Here is a 26,533-nt window from a genome sequence, read left to right on the forward strand (position 1 = left end):
TAACTTAAAGATTTTGCATCCTAACTCCAAAAATCACCAAAATTTATATACATCATGTAAATTTTATCCTAAACTCAAATATCAAATAAGAAAAATTTAATACTAAACAAAACCATAAAAACTCTATAGGGGCCAAAACTTGCATAGGCTTTTTCCTTAATTTTTGTTGCATTTTTTTCAATTTCAAAACTCATTATCAAACAAAATTTTTGCAACAAAGATCTTTCTATCATAAGTTTAAAAATATAATTAAAACACCCAATAAAATATGCTAATCATTAACACCAAACTTTTAGAAAAATTATCCAAATTTGTTAACTAAAAAGGCAAACCCTTGAATCATTTCAAAACATCTCTAATAACTTCAAAAAATCCAACCCTTACTTCTAAAATGTTCATAAAATATTCTTAAGAACAAACATGTTTTGAGTCATGAACAAAAGTAATCAAAATCACTCAAACTATACTTGAACTTTTTGGTTTCTCTCTAAGTTCAAAAACAGATTTTTGTTTCTAACTTATTTTTATCAATCCTTTGATCCATGACTTATAAAGATGTGATTTTCAAACCAAAACATCACATGGTTTAAAAATGTGTCCTAAAATATATCTAAGCTTCTAATTCAAGATCACATGGTTAAAAATTAACCAAAATATAAATTTAGCCAAGAACATCCACACTTTGGCCTATCCGAATATCTCTTTGCATAAAATTTCATATCTTTAAAACTAACATTAAATATCTTCAAAATAATATTCTTAAATGTATATAAAAAGCTTAAAATCTTCCAATAAAATTATCAAAGCCATTGGAATAGGTTTAAACCACCAAAGATTTAAACTTTCTCAAAATAGAAATTGTTTTTCTCTCTCCCAGTTTCTAAGTTTTAAGATCTAAAACTCTTTCATCAAAACCTTTAATCATGCAAAAAATCCTTAACCAATAATAATATACACATGTTAACAATACTCCATAAAAATTCTAGACCAAGATCTATCCATTAGTTTGGTCAAAAACCCCAAAATATAACATAGTTTATCTCCTAGAATGACCTTTCTGGGGTTTAAGCAACATTTGATTGACCAAATTATTTTCAAATAGAACAAATCAGATATTTACATAAACTAGACTAAAAAGGAATAACTTTTATGAAGGAAAAGTTGTGATAAAACACTTACATAAGTTTTAACATGGGTATGCAAAAGAACTCTTAAAAGCTGTCTAAGAGAATCGTTGAATTTCTCTCTAAGGAATGTGGGAACAAGTGGTGGGATGATTATGAAATGAGCTGAAAGACTTCTTGGATAAGTGAGAGATGAAGAGAGAGCTGAGAGTGAGCTTGATTGTTGCTCTTGATAACCCAAAAAAGGGAACAAAACTATCCCAAGATATTTTCTCATGGTGAAGTATTGAGTTGAAAGAGTGAGATGGCCTATTTAGCTTATCCCTTCTAAAACATTTTAGTCCTCTTTTTGAAATATTTGGTCAGCCAAGTGAGGGTGAAAACTTGAGCCAAAAATCAATGTTAATGAGGCCAAATTTGTGGGCCTTAATTGGTCTAAACCGAATGGGCCTCAATTTGGGGTTTTAAGAGGGTTTAGGTTGTTATCAAGTCCAAATCCAATTTCTCTTAGTCCAATCAAATATCCAAAGTTAAAAAAAGTTAGACAATGATGCTCTAACATAAATTTAAAAGATTAATAGTATATGAAAGTAATTTAATCATACGATTCAACACAATACTAGAAACCGATTAAGTTAGGATTTTGAAGTCAACTTTAGGATTTGGATAAAACCATTTGGGATTTTAGTTGTAACCATACTTTTGAGCTCTCAATTGGATTCCAACCATATAGGGTTTTACTAGAGTATAAATTCTTTTTGGTTTGGCACAATTTGATTGGTCAGATGAATATGGTTCTTGCTTAGGTGGCATGATCTTACACCTTGATTCATTTAAATCCATCAATGTTTCTTATAGTACTAAGTGTCTAATACTATTCATCATGTGTGGTTAAGATATGTCAAGTATCCAAATAAAACTTCTCTAACCTAATTCAAACATTTCACTTTAAGATTTTGAAAATATTACACTTAGTGCGCTTATCGAAGTTACTATTCATTTAAAAAAGAAATGAATAATAAACTTAGTACTGAAAATTACTAAATATTTATATAAACATACAGTGAAAATCGTTTACCAAAATTTGACCCCGAAGTGCCCTTAAAAATAAATTCATAGTTTCGAACAAGCATTTCGTCTGAAAATATGAAAATGAGTTATTGCAACATAAATTTCTAAATAATTAACTGAGTCTAATAGCATAGACCATAACACATTCTAACATTTATAATTACCTCAAATAATTGAAATCGCATTTCTGACACTATAATGAGTAATAACACTGTCTATGTTGACAGATTAAAATTTATGCGATTGGTCGGTTCGTGAAAACTTAAGAAATTTTCATGAGTTTCCTAAAGCCTATAAAAATTCTACCATTGAATTTCTAGTGAGCTGTTATCACTCTCCCTCTGCCCCCTCTGCCCATCCTCTGATTGCGCTGTTTGAAAAGGCTTATTTATGCTGAAGAGATCTACGGCCACAGGCTAAGGTATTTATTCATCTTCATCTTCATTAAATTGCTTTAAGCTAATCTGCTTTCACTATTACCACCATTGTTTGAGAATCACATATACATTTAGCCTCCTAGTCGCCCCTATCTCGCCCATCCTCTGCCCTAGTTGTCCCTGTTACCACCAATGTTTGTCTAGTGATAGATAGATAATAAATACTAGTGTTTCATTTACAAAGTTTGCCCTGTGGAAGTCAGTTGAGAATTGATTTTATATACTTTGTAATGCAAGTACGCAGTGGAATTTTGCATGAATTGGATTAAGCTTCTAGTCATGTTCAGATGATGAATAGAAACCTTATTCGATGTCAACACCATCTAGGTTGGTATTCAAATCGTTTTGTCAAAGGCATTTGTATCTAAAAATTGTGGGTAGTGTTTGAAGTTTTTTTTTTTTTTTTTTTTTTTTTTCATAAATTGCATGCAATTTGAAGCTATTTGGTCTAATTCAAGCAAGTTGCATCATAGGCCTGGAAGACTCTCATTACTTATCTAGGTCATCTTTGGATGCCATACCAGTGCATCCAAGTTTGTTGGATTAAACTTGGGCTTTAGTGTGGTTAGTATTATTGACCCAATGCATCACAAGTCAAACATTGGGTGAACAATACTAACCACAAAGGATTGATGAAGATTTTGTAATTATAATATTGTATACTGCCTTTTTAGTAATCTTTGGTGTAACTGGGTCTATGAAATTCATGCATATAAATTGACCAAGTATTTCATGAATTTTCAAGTCATTCAATTTACAGCTTTGACTCTTGTACCAATTATTGAACTCTAAAGAGTCCAAGTTAATTGAGTTGAAATTCAATTAATGTTACTACGCCAAATTAAAGGAAAGTACAATGTTGGAATGAATTGAAATTTGTTAATGGTATGACTAGGGGTATGGTGATAAATTGATAACTTGTGTATGATTATAAAATTGAAACCATTTTGGATCATGCCCACAATTTATTCAGCTACTGTCTAAGGTAAGAGGCAAGTTTCTCATTCTTCAAGTAGCAACCTAAAAAAAAAAAAAAAAAACCAGCAAGTTGGAAAGAATGAAACTTTCTTTTTTCGGAGAAAGGGGGGGAGGATAATTTTATGTACTTGTTTCTAGGGTGCCCACCAAATATGCCCCCCAAAGTGCCCTCTAGTGTGTTAAGATTTTTTTGTTCTTCTAATGTTAAGAAGTGCATGACACAAATTCACTAGCGGTAACTATTTTAAATGATTGGTTGTTATTCGTAGTGGTAGATTTTATGGGTATATGTCTTAAATAATTATTTTATTATGTGAATCTGATCTAGTTTCACTATAATATTGTGAAATTGTTTTTCCTCTTTAGGTACTTGTTTTGGTTTTAGATAATGGGCACATTTTTCTTTATGATGCAATCAATGGAGCTAATATGGTGGATTGTTCATCATTTTCTTACAAATGTTTGAATTAGATTTTATTGGTTAGATGAATTACTATTTTAAGTGTCATTTTAAGTGTCTATGGCGTTGTGTGTGAGTAATGTTGTGATTTATTTTGTGAAAGAACTGGAATATGATCCAAGATAGTAGGAGAGCTTGGCCTATTCTTATTTTGCACGGTATGATTTATTGTTTTAATTAAATGTTCATACTATGTGTAGGGAGCAGCGATGAGGTGTTACTTTTTCATTTGGACAGATATACTTTACTTGTTAGAAGAGAATATTCGTACAAAAGAGATAAAGTTTGGAAGATATGAGATGATATATTGTTGCACGAGCATAAAATTCGTAAAAGGGAAGATAAAGTACTAGAGAGAGAGAGAGAGAGAACTCTACAAAATGAAAAGAAAAAAATATTGTATTTGTACTGAGTTGTCACATTTGTAATAGTTTTTGCTTGGTTAAGATAAATTGTATGTAAACAGCACGTTGTATAGAGTATATCATTTTTTAATGGATCAATTGTTATGGTACTCTCCTCTGTTTTGGTTATGATGTTCAAAAGGGTATATGTAGATTCATTAAATTAACCTTTGTAATAAAAAGTTGTGTAATGAAAACAACAGTGAAAAGTTTTGATTGATTTACAGACCATAGCAAACAGTTGAGTTGCTTATCTTCAGTCATTCGTCAGGGTACATGAACATTCTTCTACAGGCCTCCTTTCAATCACACAACTCATGTTGGAAGACCACTGCGGCTTCATGTCTCATTAGTGAAAACAAATGTGAAATCGCTCTTTTTATAATTGACTGAATCTTATTAGTTTTGCTTGCAATTGCTCTTTTTACAATTGACTGAACTTTAGTCTCACAAGCCAATTTTCATAATTTTCCATTATTCTAAACGTCATCATTCGAAGGTTAGAATACATGCACATCTTAGAATTTTAAGCCATCAATCTTAAATTACCCAAAGATATAATTATCACCTCTTACATCTATATGACGATTCCGTTTGTTGCCAAAAATGGCACCTAGTAGTGATACTTCCTGCTATTACAAAAAACCAATTGATATAGAACTATAATCAACTTAAATTACTTACTGATCTTTAGGTTGGTTGCATAAAAAAGAGTTCAAAGTCCTCCCAACAATCTTCAGAGGTCATTGATGGTTTATACATGATTAAAAAATAAGGTGGCTGTTTTCCCTAATCACTGACGAAAAGGTGGCCTTCAACTTTCCAGCAATATGCGGCAGCATCTTGATGTTGTCTTTGGTTGACTGATCAACACAGGACTCCAATTCATGCAGGCCACTGAGTTTCTTTTGGAGCTTAGCTGCCTCAAACTTGTATTGGCAAGCCATCAGCGACCTATTCAACCTTTCCTACAACCGAAGTACCAAAGTTTCAACATTCTATTTTGGCATGGAGTAATTTAGCTACAATAGGAGAAACATAGACAAGCCAACGATATAAATGAAAAGAAAAAGAAATTGGAGCCGCACATCTAAAGAAAGAAGAAAGGTGCACAAAGTTATAGAAATTGATATTTAACGTATGATACCATTGTATCCGGCATTTTCTCAAAGATTATTGAATTTACAAGGTCCTGCCCAATCCAGCGACAAGCCATCCTACAATTACCATGAGCCATTAGTCTAAGAAGAAAAGCTAACCAATTGTAGCAAAGCCAAAAGTAAAATCCACATCATGTCTGGGTTGTGTGTGATGAACAGTGGCGGATCTATAGCAAAACTCTTCCTCTATATTTCTATTAAAAAATCAAGTTGGCTAGCAAAAGCAAAGACACATAATGATAAACAATTTTTTTTTTTTTTTTAACTAAGCCGTTATATGGCCTACACTTAATTAAAGAAGAAGAACCATAACATGAATTGATTAATCTAGCTGCTAGGGAAAAACAAGAAAAATGGAGGCTTCAGCTTATCCAATGAAAAAATCTATTCGAAGTTAAAATTTTTTTTAATACACTCAACAAACAGATCATGTAGAAATCTTAACTCAAATTAGGTATATTTAAAAATATTGTTTTAGCCAACAGAATGATGCTAATAGCCTATTCATATATTGGAAGGTCTGATAGTCTTAGGGCACATGTACAAATACAATCCAAGCAAACACACATTGGTGATTTTTCTATCTCTCAATCAAGACGACTTGGAAAGAAAAACCTGTAATGGTAAATTGAAATAGTGGTACAATTGATCTTGACGTACCATGAAATTGAAAAAGACAGTTTTTGGATATCCACTTCAAATCACCAACACCAACTTTCAAAAAGCATTCGACTTTTATATTATTATTATAACAAAGCTGGTAGAACCTATTCAGGAGCGGTTTTTAGCATAAGAAATATCCACTAACAATTCAAATAACTCTATTGCATATAGGTTATGGTATGGCATCTGTCAATACTGCTCTGCTGCATGCTGCTCTTCTTATCATAAGCAAAACAAAGTAAACAACACACATTTAGGGGAAATATGTATAAAGCATATATAGCATTTTTTTTTTTTTAATGAGCAAGTTGTGTTATGCATGGGGATTTTGTATACATGACATTATGTTAGACAAAAAAAAAGTTTTAAACAGCACCGAAGTTTAAATTATTTTGATTTAAAAAGTAGTCAAAGAATTACACGCTTGTTATGAAATCAAATAAAATAAAAGTTCTAAAACGCAAGCCCAAAATGGCTACTGCAGCTTCTGAACTCTACATACTGGAAATCAAAGAGTGACTCACTATAAAAACATGACTGGAACTGTAAGTTCCTAGTAAAGGATGAAAACGGAGAACTTTAAATGAATTTTTATTTTATTTTTTAATTTCTCAATGATATCTCTCATTGATATTACAGAGAACAACATGACATTGGTTGCTCATTGATATTTCTCAATGAAGACCGTGTAAATCCCCAATCTATCACTCCACAACACAACACAAGCGCAAATGCATAAAAAAACAAATGCACCAGAAAACCCACGAAAATAGAGAGAGAGAGAGAGAGAGAGAGAGAGAGAGAGAGAGAGAGAGAGGTACTACAGAGCGAGGGAGGAGCTGGGTGCTAAACGCTAGTTTTTATAGATGATAATGGATAATTTCTCTTTTTTTAAAAAAATATGTCTATCTCGTTATATTTTCCACCGATAAACGAGCAACCAAGCATAGGGTAATCTCTTAATTTTCAATCCTAATCAAGGCATTAGGGTTATAGTAGCAACGAGCAAAGGAATAGGAAGAAGGGTAACCTTCAATGTGTTGCTATCGGCGGGATTGAGAGGAGCAGAGAGCATTTTCACGCACACACCGTCCTCTTTCACTTGTACAGGCGGCAACTCCATCACTCTGCAATCGAAATACAAACCCAAACAAAATAAAAACAAAAACTTAGAAACCAAAAAAAATTAAAAATAAAAATTAAAGAATTAAAGAACAAATCTAGGTACCAAGCAGTTAGGGCTGGGAGTAAGGACCTGGTGACATAATCTGGTGGACCGTGGTGATCATAGACAACGATGTTAAGAAATCTAATTTCCAAAGTAAAAATATTCTGTTGTATTGTATTTTATTTTATTTTTATTTTTATCACCAAAGAAACATAGTTTTATTCATCAAAAACATCAATTACATCAAAGCATCATGCCTAATGATTTGAGAAACAAACTCAGGAAAAGAATGCCACCAAATCACAAGATCATCTATATGCCATGAATGTCTCACTACAGGAAATTGCCCCATTTCCGGCGGGTCCAATAGCCGGAAAAAACACATGCTTTAGCGGCTATTAATTATTAGCCGCTATTTCTAGTCGCCACCGAGTAGACTCTATTAAAGAGCCAAGTAAAACAATTTCCGGCTACTTTGATAATTGCCAGAAAAAGATATTATTTCTGACAATAATAATAGCCGCAAAATCAATATAATTTTGTCGCAATAAGTTTTGTCAATATCCATTATCCATAGCCAAAAATACTTTCCGGCTATATTTTTAGACGGAAATATCTATTAGCGGCTACATTTTTTTAAGCCGCAAATATATATTGGCTAAATTTTAGTCGCCAATTTTTTTCCCGGCTATATTTTTGTAGACGGAAATTATTATTTGCAACTACTTTTTTAGCCGGAAATAGTGTTGGCTTCTTGGCTGGACATTTTTCCGGCTATATATTTTTTGCCGGAAATAAGTATTTGCAGCTAATTTTGTAGCCGGAAATATTGAAGCTTTGCTGTTGCCAAATTAATTCCGGCTGAATATTGTCGCCGGAAATGTTTGGAAGCAGTCCCTGTTTTGTACATTCATACGTTGTTTTTCCCTGAATTCTTGCTTGTTAATAAACAAAGCAAGTTAATAAACCAAAAAAATCCAATATATAGAGAAATTCAATTTTTGCCAGCACACATCATTCATATAACCTCAAAGTACATATTTGAAACTTAACCACTGCACTGCCACTGTTTTAAGTTTTACATAAAACCATCCAACATATCACAATGTAACAAAAATTTACAAGTGAAAGTTTTTCTATATCGGTTTAGCTAGCTTTTCCATCAATCCTTGACAGCTTATGAAATGTTTTTGCTCTATTTTTTGATATCTTGGTTCAATCCTGTGAGAAACAAGAACAAAAAATAGGTCATGAGCTTTTAGAGATGTCATCAAACACAAGCTAGCTAGCATGCACAACCAGATAGAATGCAAAATGCAATAAATCAAAGTATTCAACAATGTTTTTATTTTTCTCGTAAATGTTTTCTATACCAACTATGCATGCAGATTTTTTAATTAGATTTTTTAACGATGTAGCAATAAATTTCCCCATGCATAGTTGGTATAGAACTCCATGTCAAGATAATAAAGAAGTAAATTGGCAGGGATGGCAGCACATCTAAGTATATATTTGTTTCACTTGTTCTGCATATGGTATAATTGTTTTTGGTTGTAATCCCACTAATGAGCCCATTTGCTCTCACCCTCTAAACATTTAACATATGGAACCCAAAAAGATAGTAGTATAATGTATTTCTAGGACACAGGAATAAAAACCCAAAGCAATAATCGATAGATGACCTTGCAAAAAAACAAAAAATCACAACAAGTGTCTAAACCTAACTCAGTAGAACAGTTTGAGGCTTTCACTAAATATCCCAAGCATGAAACAGTGCGCATCCACCTATACCTATCATCCCAAAACAATAACAATTGCATTCATGCATGCCTTTATCATGGGAGTTTTTTTTTAACAATGTAGCAACAAATTTCTATAATGCAGGAAATTCTCCATATAACACTAGGACTTTTGATCTTTCTATTTCTACAAGTAATGTCATTGATATTAAGAAATGATTAATATCAATGACAAACACCATAGTCACGAAAACATCTGAGTCTTATAGAAATTGTTTTATGATTTATGAGATGGTCATTTCCAACAATACCAATACCTCAATTTCCCTAATTCATTAAAGAAAAACTTAAACACCTAATTGTGCTACTCAAGATTACAAGTATCATTTTTCCACATTTAATATCAACATTAATTATAATCAAAAGACAATCTGTTCAAGTTTTCACTTGAATTAACCCATATATACAATGAAGACAATTAATTATAATTTGTTCAGAACTAACACCCACACATATAAATAAAACTATATCTAATCCAATCCAGCTTTACATCTTTCTTTATCACCAGAAAGTCTGTATGCAAAGCAATCTGGACTCACCTACAGCATCCATCAGTTCAAGAAACTTTACCAACAAAACAAGAGAAAAATAAAATCTTTTCAATTAAGCATCTATCTCTCTTTCAACCAATTAGTGAATGCACGAACAAGTCAATCTTCATAAACAAGTAGACAGTAGCCACGTACTTACTTTACTCTAATAAGCTACGTACTTTGTTCCTCTATAAGTAAAGAGGAGTGAGAGAGGGAGAGAAACCTTAGGCTGGCATAATCAAAGAGCTTGCCAGTAGCCCTGAAGATGTATAAGCGCTATTTCAGCCTCGCAGAGAGTTGAGAGCTCCAGAGCCTTTTTAATATGCACTTCCTCCTCTTAGAGAAAGTCACCTGCCGTGCTGTGGTGTTGTCGATCCTCTTCATCTGAATTTTCTTTCTCATCATCGAATCTATAAACCATCGTTCGACGCTTCATTGATAAAACCAAATAGTCAGTCTATAATAGTATTCGACAGAAATTTTAAGCTCTTAACAAGGAAATTTTAACAGAAAGATACAAAGTGATACAAAAAAAGCATGAGATACGAAATAGGCCTCATATATACTTCAAAGGTTTCCAGATGGTTTAGGAGAAATCAAAACTGCAGTAGCCCCAAAGAGGGATGATTTTCTTTCTTAAACTATTCAATCGATTTCAATCATAACATGCAAATAAAATGCAATGCTAATCGTTAAGAATTCCAATTAGATAATAAAAAAGCCTATGGGTGTAGGACATTACCTTGTTGTAGCAGTTTGACATCCAATGACCAATAACTTCTATGTGAGTAGTTGGTGGCTAGAGAAACGTACAATGGCATAAGCTTCAAAATATCCACAAAACCTAACCTTACACTACCTACCCCACACCAGTAGATCCTAAACAAAATATTAACTAAGTAGGAGGCATTTTGTGAAAAGTATATTACTTTCACCTTCATCTCCTTATCAAAATTCACAAAAAATGGATCATGGCCAAATATTAACTATGCAGGTCCCTGAGTCTCTCTATGAGACTCTCCCTGCGTCTGCCGCTCTGACTCATATCTCTCCATGAACTTGTCGTATTCAACTTGTCTCTCCATTAGCATCATGACATTCGCTCGTAAGTCATCAAGCTGGCCCTTATAATCTGAAGCAGCTTTCTCAAACCTTTCTGCACGTTCAGTTAATTCTGCTATTTGGGCATCAGCTGCTTCTCTAGATGACTCTGGAATAACCATCTCGCTAAGCCCCCTTACATACCCTGACCTTTGGCCCAAAACTTCCTTAAAGATTGTTGCTGCAGCCTCATTAGTCCTCTTCTCCGGCTCCAGCTCTGACATCTTTGCAGCCATCTCCAACTATTAACCATTGAAAAAATCACATATGTTAGTAAGGAATATGTACTTAGACAACACCATATAATAATTTGGCAATTGAACCCATATTAATTTAGGCTTTTACTTTAACACTCACAAAAAAAGCATGAGATACGAAATAGGCCTCATATATACTTCAAAGGTTTCCAGATGGTTTAGGAGAAATCAAAACTGCAGTAGCCCCAAAGAGGGATGATTTTCTTTCTTAAACTATTCAATCGATTTCAATCATAACATGCAAATAAAATGCAATGCTAATCGTTAAGAATTCCAATTAGATAATAAAAAAGCCTATGGGTGTAGGACATTACCTTGTTGTAGCAGTTTGACATCCAATGACCAATAACTTCTATGTGAGTAGTTGGTGGCTAGAGAAACGTACAATGGCATAAGCTTCAAAATATCCACAAAACCTAACCTTACACTACCTACCCCACACCAGTAGATCCTAAACAAAATATTAACTAAGTAGGAGGCATTTTGTGAAAAGTATATTACTTTCACCTTCATCTCCTTATCAAAATTCACAAAAAATGGATCATGGCCAAATATTAACTATGCAGGTCCCTGAGTCTCTCTATGAGACTCTCCCTGCGTCTGCCGCTCTGACTCATATCTCTCCATGAACTTGTCGTATTCAACTTGTCTCTCCATTAGCATCATGACATTCGCTCGTAAGTCATCAAGCTGGCCCTTATAATCTGAAGCAGCTTTCTCAAACCTTTCTGCACGTTCAGTTAATTCTGCTATTTGGGCATCAGCTGCTTCTCTAGATGACTCTGGAATAACCATCTCGCTAAGCCCCCTTACATACCCTGACCTTTGGCCCAAAACTTCCTTAAAGATTGTTGCTGCAGCCTCATTAGTCCTCTTCTCCGGCTCCAGCTCTGACATCTTTGCAGCCATCTCCAACTATTAACCATTGAAAAAATCACATATGTTAGTAAGGAATATGTACTTAGACAACACCATATAATAATTTGGCAATTGAACCCATATTAATTTAGGCTTTTACTTTAACACTCACATATTTCTCTTCAGCAATTGGAGTCACAAATTTGTTCTTTTTCTTTGACCACCTCACTTCTTTAAAAAAATCGACCAAATTCTCCTCATTCCCAGACTGCCAATACAAGCAAATTAAATTCAACTTACACTTAAACTATATTCCAATAAGGTCTCATTGATGTGCATCTTGCATATCGAGCTTAATTGACTTACCCTCATCTCCATTAGGCGTACAAAGGACCTTCGTCCAGCCGTGTGATTGTTTTCTTGCTTCTCTCTATTACCTTTATTCCGTTCAGACATTCGCTGCACTCACACGAATTATGATATACATGAAAGCAATCACACGTGTCAAGCTTAACATGTATCAAACAGTGCGTAAAAAATATTCTTCACAAAGCAACGTTAATTCAATGTTTGACTTCCAACTTACCTTATACTCCTCGCTTGCATATCGAGCGCATAACTTCACCCAGATGGTTGGTGTCACCAACGGTGGCACATTCGCAAGTGCTTGTTCATTACTCTCATATTTCTTGTAGGTTCTATGTAAATCATAACGAATATGATTAAACCGCTTCCGAAGTGTCTTCGTAACCGTATCACGGTGATTCTTCTTGGTCCAATCGAGGATGAAGTCAGCCTAGGGACAAACACCAAACATATTAATTATAATTAGTGCTTGAACTTAATATTAATTACGTTGGGATTTCCTCATACTCTATTTGAAAATGTATGAAATTTCAAATCAAGCTAACCTGAACGCGTGTTACCAATTCTTCCTTCTCATTAGCTGGAACAGCATGCCAGCTAGCATGACTCAAGTCCATATGGTGCTTGACCAACCATGTAACCCTTGTAGTAAAATGAGTAGCATTTTCACAACAAGGTGCAGTCTCACCATCCTTAATTCTCAAGGGTATCTTTCCATGCTTTCGTAACTTCTCAAACTCTGTGCTTTTTGCTGCTCCTCGGCCACGCTTCTGGCTTGGTGGTACTAATGTTGTCAATTGACATGTTAGCATCATATATCTCGTGTAACAATCATATTAAGCAACCACTAACATACTATGTAAAACAACACCTCAGAAAAATAGAAATATACCATCCGAGTTTGCACTCTGTGAATCAACTGCTGGCATGTCATTGGGTTCTGTGCTTGGGACGCAATCAGGTGGCTCAGTTGAGTCATCTGAGCTTGAGAATGCATCATCTTGGGCAGTAAGGGCAGGAATGGGTACTGTATCCTGAACTTCTTCTCTTCTTTGAGATCTACCTCGCCCTCGACCACCCCTCACTCCACGTGATCGACCTCTACCTCTTCCAGTGACCGGCATATCCAAGGCGAAGGCAACCAATAGAGTATCCCTGCAATCACACTAAGTATATACAACCATACCAATAAACAAGTGTCAAATTATGGGCATAAAGGGGGGTGGGGATTCTTCAGTTGTTATTTGAACTTAATATACGAATAAACTTTGTCAAATTCTTTGAAAAATAACAAACTAATATATTGTCAAGCACAACACACAAAATTGATACTAAAGGCATAAAAGTCTTCTATTCAATAGAAATACATAAAGGGTGCAACACATCCATTCAATGGAATAACTGCTATTCTTGAAGTATCACTTGAAGAATCAAGGGCATTCAAACATCAATACAATAAGATATTGCCACGCTGCAATCAACCTGGTAATAACTCCTGCATTAGATAAGAAACGATGGAAAAGACAAGAGCATTATTAGTGGCGAAATGATATCAGATTGAAGTAAACACAATGGGTTATGTGGAATCACGAGGTTATTACCAGCACACAATTCGCTAGTTCATCTCATCCTCCGTTGAGATACTATCTTCTTCTATGCTACCCTCTAGTTCGGCGCTGTGATCTGAATTGTCTTCGCTAGTTTCGTCATTGATAAAACCTTGCTCAAAGTGGTCCCAATTAGACCTTTGCATTACCAATGTGTCAACATCAACCTGCTCCGGTTCAACATTCGGCCTGTGCATGTCTATTTGCAGTGGGATGTCATCAGCATGGACACTCACGTAAGCATCACCAGAATTATCCTCTTGGTATGCATCAACGTCACTAGAATCAGATTCGTCATCTTCAATAAGGGATGATCGTGGAAGGTCATAGACATTTCTGTGTATGACCTTTTGGACTACATACCATTCCCCACGGATGCTGCGATTTTTTAGGTAAAATACCTGTGATGCTTGGGACGCCAAAACAAATGGATCATCCTTATAAGCTGTCCGCGACATATTCACACTAGTAAGATGTGGTTCCATACGTATCCCTCGTTTGGAATCAGAGATGTCAAACCATTCACATTTGAATAAGTAAACACGACGCCAACCCATGTAACAGAATTCCAATATGTCTATTAGTCTACCAAAGAACTCAAGTTTTTCAGATCCTGGTTGTTCACTAATGACCATGACACCGGAGTTTTGGGTGCGACGATGTTCTTCCCCTTTTTTTGTGTGAAATCTTATACCGTTGGTTATGCAACCAGAATAGGACGCACCCCAAGGGTCAGGACCACATGCTAAGGCATATAGATCATCCGAAACTTCTTCGGGATTATCAGCACGCCTAGCTTGAATCTATCACAAGTTCAAATAAGGAATTAAATAAAGTATAAACAATACATGTTTTCGCATTAAACAAACATATGTGGCCAAAGAAAATAAGGCTGAACTTCCAAACGAGTTTGCATACTTGTGACTTGAACCAGTCTGGAAATTTTGCAGCATGCATACTATCGGCATTATTGGGATACTCTTCACTCACTTGCATGTAGTGCTCACTAGACAAAAGCCCATCCAATGGTTAATAAGTATATGTAGGGTATGCAACATAAATTAGTATATTGAGAATGGAAAGAGTCTAAGTTGGTAACTAGTTTGGTTACTTACTTTAGGTATTCTCCAATCTCTGTGCAGTTATTAAGAACATACCATCTGGCTTTTATAAAAGCATCATCGTCTAATTGGTGACGTGATGCAAAAGCCATGGGTCGCACCTTCGTGGAAAAAACAGATAGTCCCTCTCGTACACCCTCTTCTCCTTCGTCGACGTTACGTTCAGGAGGATTGAATCTAGTTTCAACATCATGGAGGTACATGGAACAAAAATTCAAGCATTCAACATGGATATAGGCCTCAGCTATTGAACCTTCTGGGTAGGCCTTATTCTTAACATATCTCTTGAATTTTCCGAGATATCTCTCGAAAGGATACATCCACCTATATTGAACTGGCCCTGCAAGCAGAGCCTCACGTGGCAAGTGATAGGCTAAGTGCACCATTATGTCGAAAAAGGTAGGCGGAAAAATCATCTCAAGCTTGCAAAGAATAACGACGATATCAGTCTGAAGCCACTCTAAGACTTCCTTCTTACATGTTCTAGCACACAATTCTTTGAACAAAGTGCTTAGCTTAGTTAGTGCCAACCGTACATCTTGGCGTAAGTATCCAGAAATTGCAACAGGAAGTAATCTTTGCATGAAAATATGGCAATCATGACTTTTCATCCCCGAGATTTTGCAGTCACTTACACTAACACATCTGGCAATGTTTGAAGCGAAGCCATCCGGGAATTTCACACCATGCAACCAATTACAAAAACCAGTCCGCTCAGCTTCATACAACGTATAACATGCTTGTGGCATACTAATGCATTGTCCATCCTGAATAAGGTGTAACTCCTCTCTTATATTGAGAGTGGAAAGGTCACGACGTGCATTAGGATGATCTTTAGTTTTGCCAGAGATATTCATCAAAGTTCCTAAGATGTTGTCACATATGTTCTTCTCAATGTGCATTACATCTAGATTATGTCTAATCTTTATAGTTGACCAATATGGCAATTGAAAGAAGATACTTTTCTTGGTCCAATTGAACTCCTCTGTGGTACGCTTTCTTTTCTTTATGGATTTGCCAAAATTTGCATCAGGAATATTTTGGAGTTGAATGAGTACATCTTCTCCTGAATAAATTGTAGGTGGGTCACGATGCTCTGCACTGCCATTAAAAATAGTCTTTTTCTTTCTCCAGATGTGGCCCGGTGGCAAGAATCGGCGATGACCCATGTAACAATGCTTTCGGCTATATGTCAACCACATCGAATCTGTTTCTTCCTTGCACGATGGACATGCCATCTTCCCCTTAGTACTCCACCCGGAGAGGTTTCCATAAGCAGGAAAGTCGTTGATTGTCCATAGCAATGCTGCATGCAATCTGAAAGTCTCTTTGGCCTTTGCATCATATGTATCAACACCATTATCCCATAGATCAATCAATTCATCTATCAAAGGTTGAAGATAAACATCGATTTCATTTCCTGGTGATCTTGGTCCAGGAATCAAGAGTGAAGTGATAAAAAATGGATCCTTCATGCACAACCACGGAGGTAAGTTGTAAGGGACAAGAATCACTGGCCATACGCTATAAGGCTTAGCCAAATTATTAAATGGGTTGAAACCATCGCTAGCTAAACCAAGCCTGACATTTCTTGGATCTTCTGCGAACCAAGCATGCTTTTGATCAAATGTCGTCCACACCTCAGAGTCAGCAGGATGACTTAGAATATCTTGCTGCATGACACGCTGATCCTTGTGCCACCTCATATCAACTGATGTTTTTTGTGACATAAACAATCTCTGCAATCTTGGCTTCAACGGAAAATGTCTTAAAACCTTTTGAGGAATTCGCCTCTTCTTAGTGTTGCTGAATTTCCACCTTGAAAGTTTACATTTCGGGCATTCATCTTTATCCACATTTTCCCTCCAATAAAGAATGCAGTCATTCGGACAAACATGTATCTTGGTGTAAGTAAAGCCCAGCCCTTTTTCCAAGTTACGTGATTCTTGATATGAGTTTGGCAAAAGGGCATTGGGAAAAGCCGACTTCAACAAGTGTAAAAGCATGTCGAAAGACTTTACACTCCAACCACCAAGTGTTTTAATGTGCAGCAACTTGACAGTGAATGATAGTTTAGAATACTTTGTACAACCTTCATAAAGAGGACGCCGGGAATCAGCCAACAGCTGGTCAAAAGTCCGAGATGAAAAGGTATCGACCGATGTGGAACCCGCAGCATGGAATGAATCGCTTATGGGAACATCAGGAAATCCGGCAGCCCGAATATCTTGTAACATAACATCAACATCATCAATGAATTCATCCTCTTCATCAGGATCAATGACATTATCATCATCACTTATGATTAAATCTTCTTCTTCACCATGAAAAATCCACGTCGTGTAATTCTTGTCAATACCTTTAATAAACAAGTGTCTCTCTACCTGGGTTATTGGTAGGAAGTAATTATTTGAACATCTGACACATGGGCAACGAATTTCCTCACTTGTAGCATAAGTTTGGGCCAAGGTAAGGAACTCCTTCACTCCTTTAGCATATTCCCTAGATCCAAATCTATCAGTGATTTGCATCCAACTCTTGTCCATCTAGAAATAAGTAGAGGTGCAAGAGTTGTTTAATAAGGAATAAATGCAGCACGGTTTTTTGTGACTGTTGGATTCTGATCAGAGTAAACTTCATTTCAAAAAAATCCAACATGGCAAGTAGTATTGTTGAAACATATTACTGAGAAAGGGAAATAAAATATTAATCTGAATATATAGTAAGTTGGTCCATGTGCATACATAAAATATTAGATAAATGGGTTTTCCATGCATGAATATATAGTCAAGATTCAATTACTTTATCTAGTGCCAGCAGTCACTTTTTACAAGATGATTTTGAGAAGACTAAATTAAACAGCATATGATTTTCAGAAAGGATGCCCAAATGATTTACAAAGTCCAATTTAGAAGAAGATTATATAAATTCAAAGCAGAAAATTATGTTTAATTGATAATAATAAAACCATATTCACACCAGAAATTACACTTTTTGTGACCAAAAGTGTGTATTAAAGGAGAACAAAATCAACTGTATAATCAGGGATATAAGAAATGGAAGATGGTTGAAGAGACTAAAGACTTCCACAAGCAGAAAAGAACAAAAGGATCTGAACTTCATGGCAAAAATAATATCTAGATAAAAGGCTTAAAAGCTAAACTCATTTTTATTTAGTAGTTGAATAAGTATAAGCTGATACCCATTCAAAATATTATTATTATTATTAGTCCATATTATTCCTGACTGCACATAGAACAAATTCAGTAGAATTAGGTGAATTTGCCTGGCTAGTGTCCCCATGGAATTATTCCAATATCTAGTTTACCATACTTTTCTTGATAAAAGAAATAAAAAGACCTCCGGCTCAGTCCACCACTTCTCTTTTTCATATACAATATTGGATAATTCAACTGATCAAATCAATCTCAAAGTGGTGAGAAACTTGGGTAGTGTGGTAAACAATAGGACAAGCACCCACATGATGACATGCATATGCGCGCGTAGATTGATGGGCGTGACAAATGCATGTGCAGCTTAATCGTATGATACAATATATGACGATCCAACAATGGCATATATAAATTTGGGTATCTCATGACCATATATTTTTCTGTCCATAAATAAATAAAAATCTAAAAACAGAACATATATGTGGTAGAAAGGTTCCAGAATTAATTATAAGAACGTAGACATGATGATCCTTTCAAATTTTTATCCTATTGGAAGTTAGTGACTTGTAATTTCAGAAAAAGAAACAAAGATCATGTGGGACAAGATAGGATTGAGATTAGTGTACTCTTGCCTACAACTTTAGGGTTTTATCAGTCAAAAGCAGATTTCTAGGGGATATTAGCTAGGCTTATGTACTTCAATTCAAATCATAGTCTCTAATGTCAACTATTATTAATGTCTAATTAATTTATTACTTCAATAAAATCATAGGCTGCATTACTGACTCACCGAATACATTCAAATCTGAAAACAGAACATATATGTGGTAGAAAGGCTCCAGAATTAATTATAAGGCCATAGACATGATGATCCGATCGAACTTTGATCCTCTTGGAAGTTAGTGACTCCTCATTTCAGTAAAAGAAACAAAGATCATGTGGGACAAGATAGGATTGAGATTAGAGTACCCTTGCCTATAACTTTAGGGTTTTATAAGTCAAAAGCAGATTTCTAGCTATGGGATATTAATAGATAGCTAGGCTGTATTTACTTCAATATATATATAAAATCATAGTTTCTAATGTCAACTATTAATGTCTAATTAATATATTTTTCCTTTATAGCTATAAATTTGGTTTGTTGGTATTTCTTTATGAGGAGGCAATTTGTAATCTATAAAGATGTTTGGTTCTGGCCAATTTATTTTCTGTATTAAATGCTTAAATTCTAGCGTTAGATGAGATTATCCTGTAAGTTTTTATTTTTTTTGTTCACATCTTCCTTTGTACCTCAATAGAAAATAATAGAATATAGTCGTCGTGTTTGTATATCTATATTTGAAGTAGCATGCCTCCAGTTTCCGAACTCTACAAGTTATATTATTAACTATCAATCTGGACTATATTCATGCTACTTTGAATTTAAGTTTTTATTATCATTAATTATATTAATTGATGACACATATTTTTGTATATGCACGTTAGATGCACACTCTATCTCTCCCTCCCTCTCTCTCTCTCTCATTAATAGTTTACAATCGTTTCAAACAATGCTATTGAACTTCTACAGACTTCCACAAAGATCAAATAGTTCTTTTTCTAAACACATTTAACAAGATTCAATCCTATCAGAATGGAAGTGTAAAATCCTACCTTACTTGACATGATTATTATAAAATGTTGGTAGACTCTGTTTGAATATCTTCACTTCCAGTTCCTTTTTCTAGTTTTAGTATTGACTTTAAGTTTGACTCAACTATGGAGGTCTGGTGGAGTAATTTATTTATTTATTTTATAAGTAAAAATCAGTAATATATTTATTATTTATTAGATAAGCCATCATTTTTTGTTTTGTTTTGGATAGGCTTCTGGGAAGTTCCACTTAGCTCTCCAATTCATGATTTATACACCATGGAGAAGTTCATTTTTTTTAGCTTTTGAAGCCCCATCTTCTTTTAAAATTGGATTGCAAAACTTACACATGCAGTCTTTATGGTATCTATTTTGATGGATATAAGGCATGATACATGGTAGTTGCAATTATTGCCCCATGGTAATCAACTATCACCTAGCAAAAATAAATCAAGTTTCTAGTTCCAATTTTCTGTGTCTAGCTTTCCATCACTTCACAAGAGAGAAAATTAAGTTTTGTCCTGTAACTATCCAAGGAAAGCTCAAGTTACATATGAATTTATAATTCAAAAGAACTAATCAATGTGAGCATTGGAGTCCCTTAAAATGATTATAAACTACAAAACTTATCACTCAGCAACAATGTGGATCCCATTTACCACTCCTTCTTTTCATTATAAACCGCAAGTATTTTTTTTTTCAAACTTTTACCTCCCCGAAATGGCAGCAACAATTACAGAGTTTTTGTATATGCATTTACATGTGTATTTGTAGGAATGAAGCACCATAGTTGCAGGAAAATCGTGCTTAAGCAGAACCAGTAGCCAAAAATTTCATCTTTTTCCATTTTTTCCCCTTTTATAAGCAAACTATACAATCCATAAGTGTAAATCACGAGAGGTACATTTTAAAATCAAAGACCACAATGTCAAACAACTAAACTAGATACATCTATCAACCCCAAAATTACAAGCGATACGACCGATTGTTTTCGTTCAGAAACGAATCAGTTACAGAGAGAGACACAGAGAGATAGAGAGCGAGAGAGAGTGATGGAGCATAAAAGAAACTCACCGGCGAGAAGACGGCGACGAGACGACGGCGCGATGACGGTGGCGAGACGACGGCGAGAAGACTGCGCCGCTACCGAGAACCAAAACCCCCGTGTAGAGAGAGAGAGAGAGAGAGAGAGAGAGAGAGAGAGAGAGAGAGAGAGAGAGAGAGAGAGAGAGAGAGAGAGAGAGAGAGAGAGAGAGAGAGAGAATGTCTGAATCGTGGGAAAATTATGGGCGCGAGGGGTAAAGTGTAGAAACTCTATTAAGGCGACTTTTAAGTCGCCTTAATAATACAAAAAGTCGCCTTAACAAATTGATAATAACGGCGGACACTTGTTATGACAATATTGCTTTACAGGAATGGGTTTTTTCCGGCAATATTATTTCCGGCGAACAAAAATAGCCGGAAATAAGTGTTTTTTGCGGCTACTTTTATTATTGACACTAAAATTTTACCAAAGTTTAAAAATGGGCTTTTTGCGACCATAATTCTATCGCCGGAAATAAAAATAGTCGCAAATAGTCATTTTTCTTGTAGTGTCTAACTAAACAATGAGCCACAGCATTGGCCATCCGACGCCTATGCTTAATAGAAACTTTAGGAAACCTTTGCAATAGCCTCCTAATCTCAAAGACCAAATTCCCCCATATAAACATAGATTCCTGATCAGTAGTAAGTCCTTGTACCACCAAAAGGGAATCCAGTTCCACCTCGAGCTCAGCAATTTCCAAAGACAAACAAATTTGAAGGCGTCTTAACACTGCCAAAAATTCAATCTCCATCGGATCTATTACTTCATGTTCTGGTTTACTTGCTATGAAGATCACCTGACCACCCTCATCTCGTAGAACCATTCCTACCCCCGAGCTGCACTGGTCCTAAAAGATAGCACCATTAGTGTTAAGTTTGAAGGCCCTTGCCTGTGGAGGAGTCCAATTGCACACAGGCTTGAATCCCTTTCTCTGCTCTGCTATAGCTAATTTCTGTTCTTGCTGAAGTGAAAAAGCATGATCCATAACTTGCTGAGGAGACAATCTTTGCTGCTCAAAAAGTAGTTTATTCCTTCTGTGCCATAACCCCCATGTGTAGAGAACCATTTGTTCCATCTCCCTTACCTTGTTACTTAATGCCAGCTGAAGTATAATCTGGACAAAATCGAATAAGCCTGAAACATTCTGCAGAAAACTTAACTTATCCAACAATGCATCTTTGAAGGTCACACAATTAAGCAAAGCATGATTTGTATCTTCTTCTTCCTGTCTACACCATGGACACATTACATCTGTTACCACCTTTTTAAATAGCAAATTCTTCAAAGAAGGTAAACCCTCTTTACACACCCTCCATACAAATATTTTCACTCGAGTAGGAACCTGCATTTTCCATATTTTCCTCCACATTGTTGTTTGGTCTTCTCGAGATGATACCTCTCCTTCTTGATTACTTGCAGCATCAGTCAGGAACAGTCTATATGCACTCCTGACACTAAACTGACCATTCTTCTCATGTTTCCATACCAACTCATCAGGCCTACTAATAGAGGTTAACACCATATGCAACACTTCTTCAGCTTCCCTTGGAGGTAAACATCTTCTAACCTTTTCCACATCCCAACTTCTAGTTTTGTCATCAATTAACTTAGAAAATTTCCAATTTAATTGGGATTGAGTAATGGAATCCGAGACTGGCACCAGTTTATGGTTTGGTAACCAATAGTCAGACCATATATTAATGGCCTTACCATCTCCAACCTCCACTTACAACCTTTCAGAAGATAATGCTTAGCTTCCCATATACCCCTCCACACAAAAGAAGGGTTTGCTCCTAGTTTGGCCTCTTTGAAACTTGTTGAATGAAAATATCTTGCTTTATAGAATTGATGCAGCAGCAGACTCTCTTCTTTAAGGATACGCCAACTCTGCTTTGCAAGAAGGGCCAAATTAAAGGTCCTTAAACCCTTAAAACCCATCCCTCCATGCAACTTGGACTTACACATCTTCCTCCAACTAACCCAGCTGATTTTATTTTCCTCTTTTCTTTGCCCCCACCAAAATCTAGCTATCAAACTCTCCAACTTAGAACACAAAGAGGTAGGCAATTTAAAGCAACTCATGGTGTAAGTTGGAATTGAGAGGGTTACTGCCTTTATGAGTACCTCTTTACCCCATTGAGATAACAGTTCCTTCCACCCTTGTAATTTAGTCCACACCTTATTTTGCAGCCCAGAGAAAGCTTGATGTTTCCCTCTACCCACCATTGGAGGCAATCCCAAATACTTATCATAATTTTACTGCTGTTGAACACCCCAAAACTGCATAATCTCAGCTTTAGTAGTAGATGATACATTCTTGCTAAAAACCATAGAAGTTTTGTCTTTGTTCACCATTTGTCCTGAAGCTTTTTCATAAACCTCCAATAAATGAAGAATGTTTCTATTTGTTTGTGCTGTGGCCCTGCAAAATAACACACTGTCATCTGCAAACATGAGATGATTAATCTTTGGAGCACCTCTGCAAACACAGATCCCTTCCACTACATCTTTAACATCATCTTGCTAAAGAAGGGAAATAAGACCTTCAGTACAGAGAATAAAGAGGTAAGGGGATATGGGATCCCCTTGCCTTAACCCTCTTGAAGGATAAATTGGGCCTTTAGGTTCTCCATTCACCAAAATAGAGAATGAAACAGATTTTACACAAAGCATCAGTAAACTAGTCCATTTAGCACCAAAACCCATAGTTTCCATAACTGTTTCCAAGAAATCCCATTCTATTCGATCATAGGCCTTACTCATGTCAAGCTTTAGAGACATGTAACCTTTCCTTCCTTGCCTTTTCCTTCGAAGAAAATGCACTAACTCATAGGCAATTAACACATTATCTGAGATTAATCTTCCAAGGACAAATGCATATTGAGAGCCAGAAATCAACTGAGGCAGAATAGTCTTCAACCTGTTTGCAAGAACCTTTGACACCAACTTATAGATAACATTGCAAAGGCTGATTGGCCTAAAATCAGAGACCAACTCAGCCTTTTTCTTTTTTGGAATCAGTGTCACATAAGTATGGTTTAATAGTGAGGGAAAACTACCAGTATTAAGCACATCTAAAACAGCTCGAGTAACATCTTTACCCACAATAGACCAATATTTTTGGTAAAATAATGGAGCCATACCATCAGGACCAGGTGCTTTTGTTGGATTCATTTCCTTCAAAGCTACTTCAACTTCAGCTGCCACAAACTCCATTTCCAGTTGTTGTTTCATGTCTTCTGTAACTCGACCCTTTAGAGCCTCTAAAAACTGCATACTGCCTCTATGTGTTGAGGATGTAAAAAGCTTCTTGAAATAGTTCAGTATAACTTCATCTCTCTCTTAATCCACTTTCCAAATACCCATGTCATCCTTTATACCTTTTATCATATTCTTTGCTTTTCTTTGTGAGGCTTTATGATGGAAAAAACTTGTATTTTTATCACCCTCAGTCAGCCATAGAGCCCTTGACCTTTGTCTCCACATAATCTCCTGCCTTTCCAACCAATTCTGAACATCCATTCAAGCTTTCTTTAAATCATTTGTTCTATGACCCTTTGGATCAGAGGCCTCAAGTCTTTTTAAACCTACCTTTGCCTGTCTTAGCTTTTTCTGCACATTACCAAAGCTATCCTTGTTCCACTTTGCAAGATGTTCACCACATTGCTGAATCTATTTTAGGACACCCTCCATAGTTCTATCCCCATTAATATTAACCCAAGCCTTCTCAATGAGCGGTTTGCAGCCTTTATCCTCCACCCACATGGCCTCAAAGCGAAATAACTTTTGTCCTCTCCTCTGAGCTCTATCATTTTGTCCTCTCCTCTGATCAGAGTATGCCACACTTCCATGACTGACATTTGCCATAGGATATAAATTCTTCCATGTAAGATTAGCAAGTCCTCGATCGAGTCTTTCACTGATGCTGTGTTGAGGTTCCCTTTTATTGCACCATGTAAAAGGATTACCAATATATCCTAGATCCAGTAAACCACATTCATCAAGTAAGTCACGAAACTCCTGTATCTGTCTATCAGTTCTTGCTCTACCACCAACCTTTTCATTAACACTTAGCACTTCATTGAAGTCTCCCATCAAAAGCCATCCTTGATCACAAGGAATTTGAATGGATCTAAGTAAATTCCACGTCTCATGTCTCCTACTAGCTTCAGGCTAGCCATACACCCCAGTAAAATACCAAGGAGCATAGTCAGTTGAAGAGTCCTGAATACTAGCATGGATATGATTCTTAGAGTAATGCTTAATGTCCAAATTTACATCATTCCTCCATAATAAGGCAAGACCACCACTCCTCCCCTCACTACTAACTGCCAAACAATTATCATACCCCAGCTTGTATTTAATTTTCTCCATTTCCTTAACTTGTAACCTGGTCTCTTGTAAAAACAAGACCTTGGGACCTTCCTCCCTGACTAGATCAGAGAGAGATCGAACTCCACGTTGGTTCCCAAGCCCACGGGAGTTCCAACTAAGGAGAATCATTGGGGCCGGCAGGGCTGTGTAACAGCCTCTGCCGATATGAACATATCCTCACCAACCTGCTCAACCATGCTTTCTCCTACCTTCCCTTTCCCTCTTACATCCATCTCAGCCAGTTTTACTTTCTTTTTTCCTTCATGCACTAAATTTGTATAAACTGCATTATCACCATTATCAACCTGCCGTTTCTTACATGTACTAGTGTTTTTTGACAAATTACTCGTACCTGTGTCTCTAGCACGTTGTTTCCAATTTGATCAAGGGGATCTTCTCTGAGGTTGTTTTATCACAGCATGCAACTGGGCTTGACTTCCTATAGAAACACGGGCTTGTGAGGCCTCGACTGTCACCTGGCCCACCATGGGAGACTCCACATGTATCACATTCAAATTACCGTTACTTTCACCTTTCGAGATCTGCATAACTGAAATTCTAGATTCACGTTGAGTCATCTGATTCTGATCCCCTCCCGCAAAATCACCTTCAGTCATCAAGCCTCCTGCCACCTCATTAAAATTCTTTACCCCGCAACCAACAGGTCCTGAATATTCGCCACCCAGATCAAACGGTTCCGAAAATGTAGCACCGTTACGATTCAAATTAACTGCAGCTTTGTCACCCTCCTTCATCCCCACCGACTATCCTTCCTCCGATGAGCTACTCTTCCCAGACATAGTACTTCCTAGTCGAGAACTATATGGAAACCTACGAACTCCTCCATCCGTACGAAGCCAGCTACCAAACTGTTTGGTATCACTTGTTTTTCCAGTAGCAGTCTTGCACTGCATCTCGTCGTGGATAATCCTTCCACAATCAAGGCAGAACCGTGGCAACTTTTCATAAGTGATGGGGACCCATGTTTGAATCCCTTGCAGTTTAATTGTACGACCTCTTGCCAGAGGCTTTGTCAAATCCAAAAGGATTTTTACTCTAAGAAACAACCCCCACCCCACATCATCCACATCCACCTCCACCTCTTCCACCTCCCTAATCAAGCTCCCTATCCTTACCCCACACTCCTTAGACATCCCTGC

The 26,533-nt window shown here is 36.2% G+C and overlaps 2 protein-coding genes and 1 long non-coding RNA gene across 4 annotated transcripts; all 3 read right to left on the reverse strand.

Annotated features, from left to right (window-relative positions):
• Positions 1–5,123: 5,123 nt before the first annotated feature.
• LOC122298685 lies at positions 5,124–7,691 on the reverse strand. Of its 2 annotated transcripts, none has more exons than XR_006239509.1 (4): positions 7,553–7,691; positions 7,328–7,424; positions 5,622–5,691; positions 5,124–5,442 (listed from the first exon to the last, which is right to left on the reverse strand). It is a non-coding gene; the product is annotated as an uncharacterized LOC122298685 (long non-coding RNA). The 2 variants fall into 2 exon arrangements; XR_006239510.1 differs by having other exon boundaries at positions 7,526–7,642.
• A 7,660-nt stretch (positions 7,692–15,351) lies between these two features.
• Positions 15,352–21,822, reverse strand: LOC122298850. Its single transcript, XM_043108696.1, has 3 exons — positions 21,514–21,822; positions 15,491–17,653; positions 15,352–15,447 (listed from the first exon to the last, which is right to left on the reverse strand). The coding sequence occupies exons 1-3, from the start codon at positions 21,820–21,822 to the stop codon at positions 15,352–15,354; spliced, it is 2,568 nt and encodes an 855-aa protein (XP_042964630.1).
• A 24-nt stretch (positions 21,823–21,846) lies between these two features.
• LOC122298851 lies at positions 21,847–22,521 on the reverse strand. Its single transcript, XM_043108697.1, has one exon. The coding sequence runs from the start codon at positions 22,519–22,521 to the stop codon at positions 21,847–21,849; it is 675 nt and encodes a 224-aa protein (XP_042964631.1).
• Between the last annotated feature and the right edge of the window lie 4,012 nt (positions 22,522–26,533).

This window comes from Carya illinoinensis, chromosome 16, assembly GCF_018687715.1.
Source record: "Carya illinoinensis cultivar Pawnee chromosome 16, C.illinoinensisPawnee_v1, whole genome shotgun sequence".
Lineage (NCBI taxonomy): Eukaryota > Viridiplantae > Streptophyta > Magnoliopsida > Fagales > Juglandaceae > Carya > Carya illinoinensis.

Excerpts from the sequence above, each read along its gene's own strand:
- LOC122298851 (XM_043108697.1), bottom strand. The coding sequence starts at position 22,521 with ATGGTGTTAACCTCTATTAGTAGGCCTGATGAGTTGGTATGGAAACAT.
- LOC122298850 (XM_043108696.1), bottom strand. The coding sequence starts at position 21,822 with ATGGTTCTACGAGATGAGGGTGGTCAGGTGATCTTCATAGCAAGTAAA. Across the intron at positions 17,654-21,513 it reads ATGCTGTGGCTCATTGTTTA|ATGGACAAGAGTTGGATGCA; the intron begins GTTAGACACTAC and ends ACTTATTTCTAG. Across the intron at positions 15,448-15,490 it reads CTACCTTTTTCGACATAATG|GGCCAGTTCAATATAGGTGG; the intron begins GTGCACTTAGCC and ends CTCTGCTTGCAG.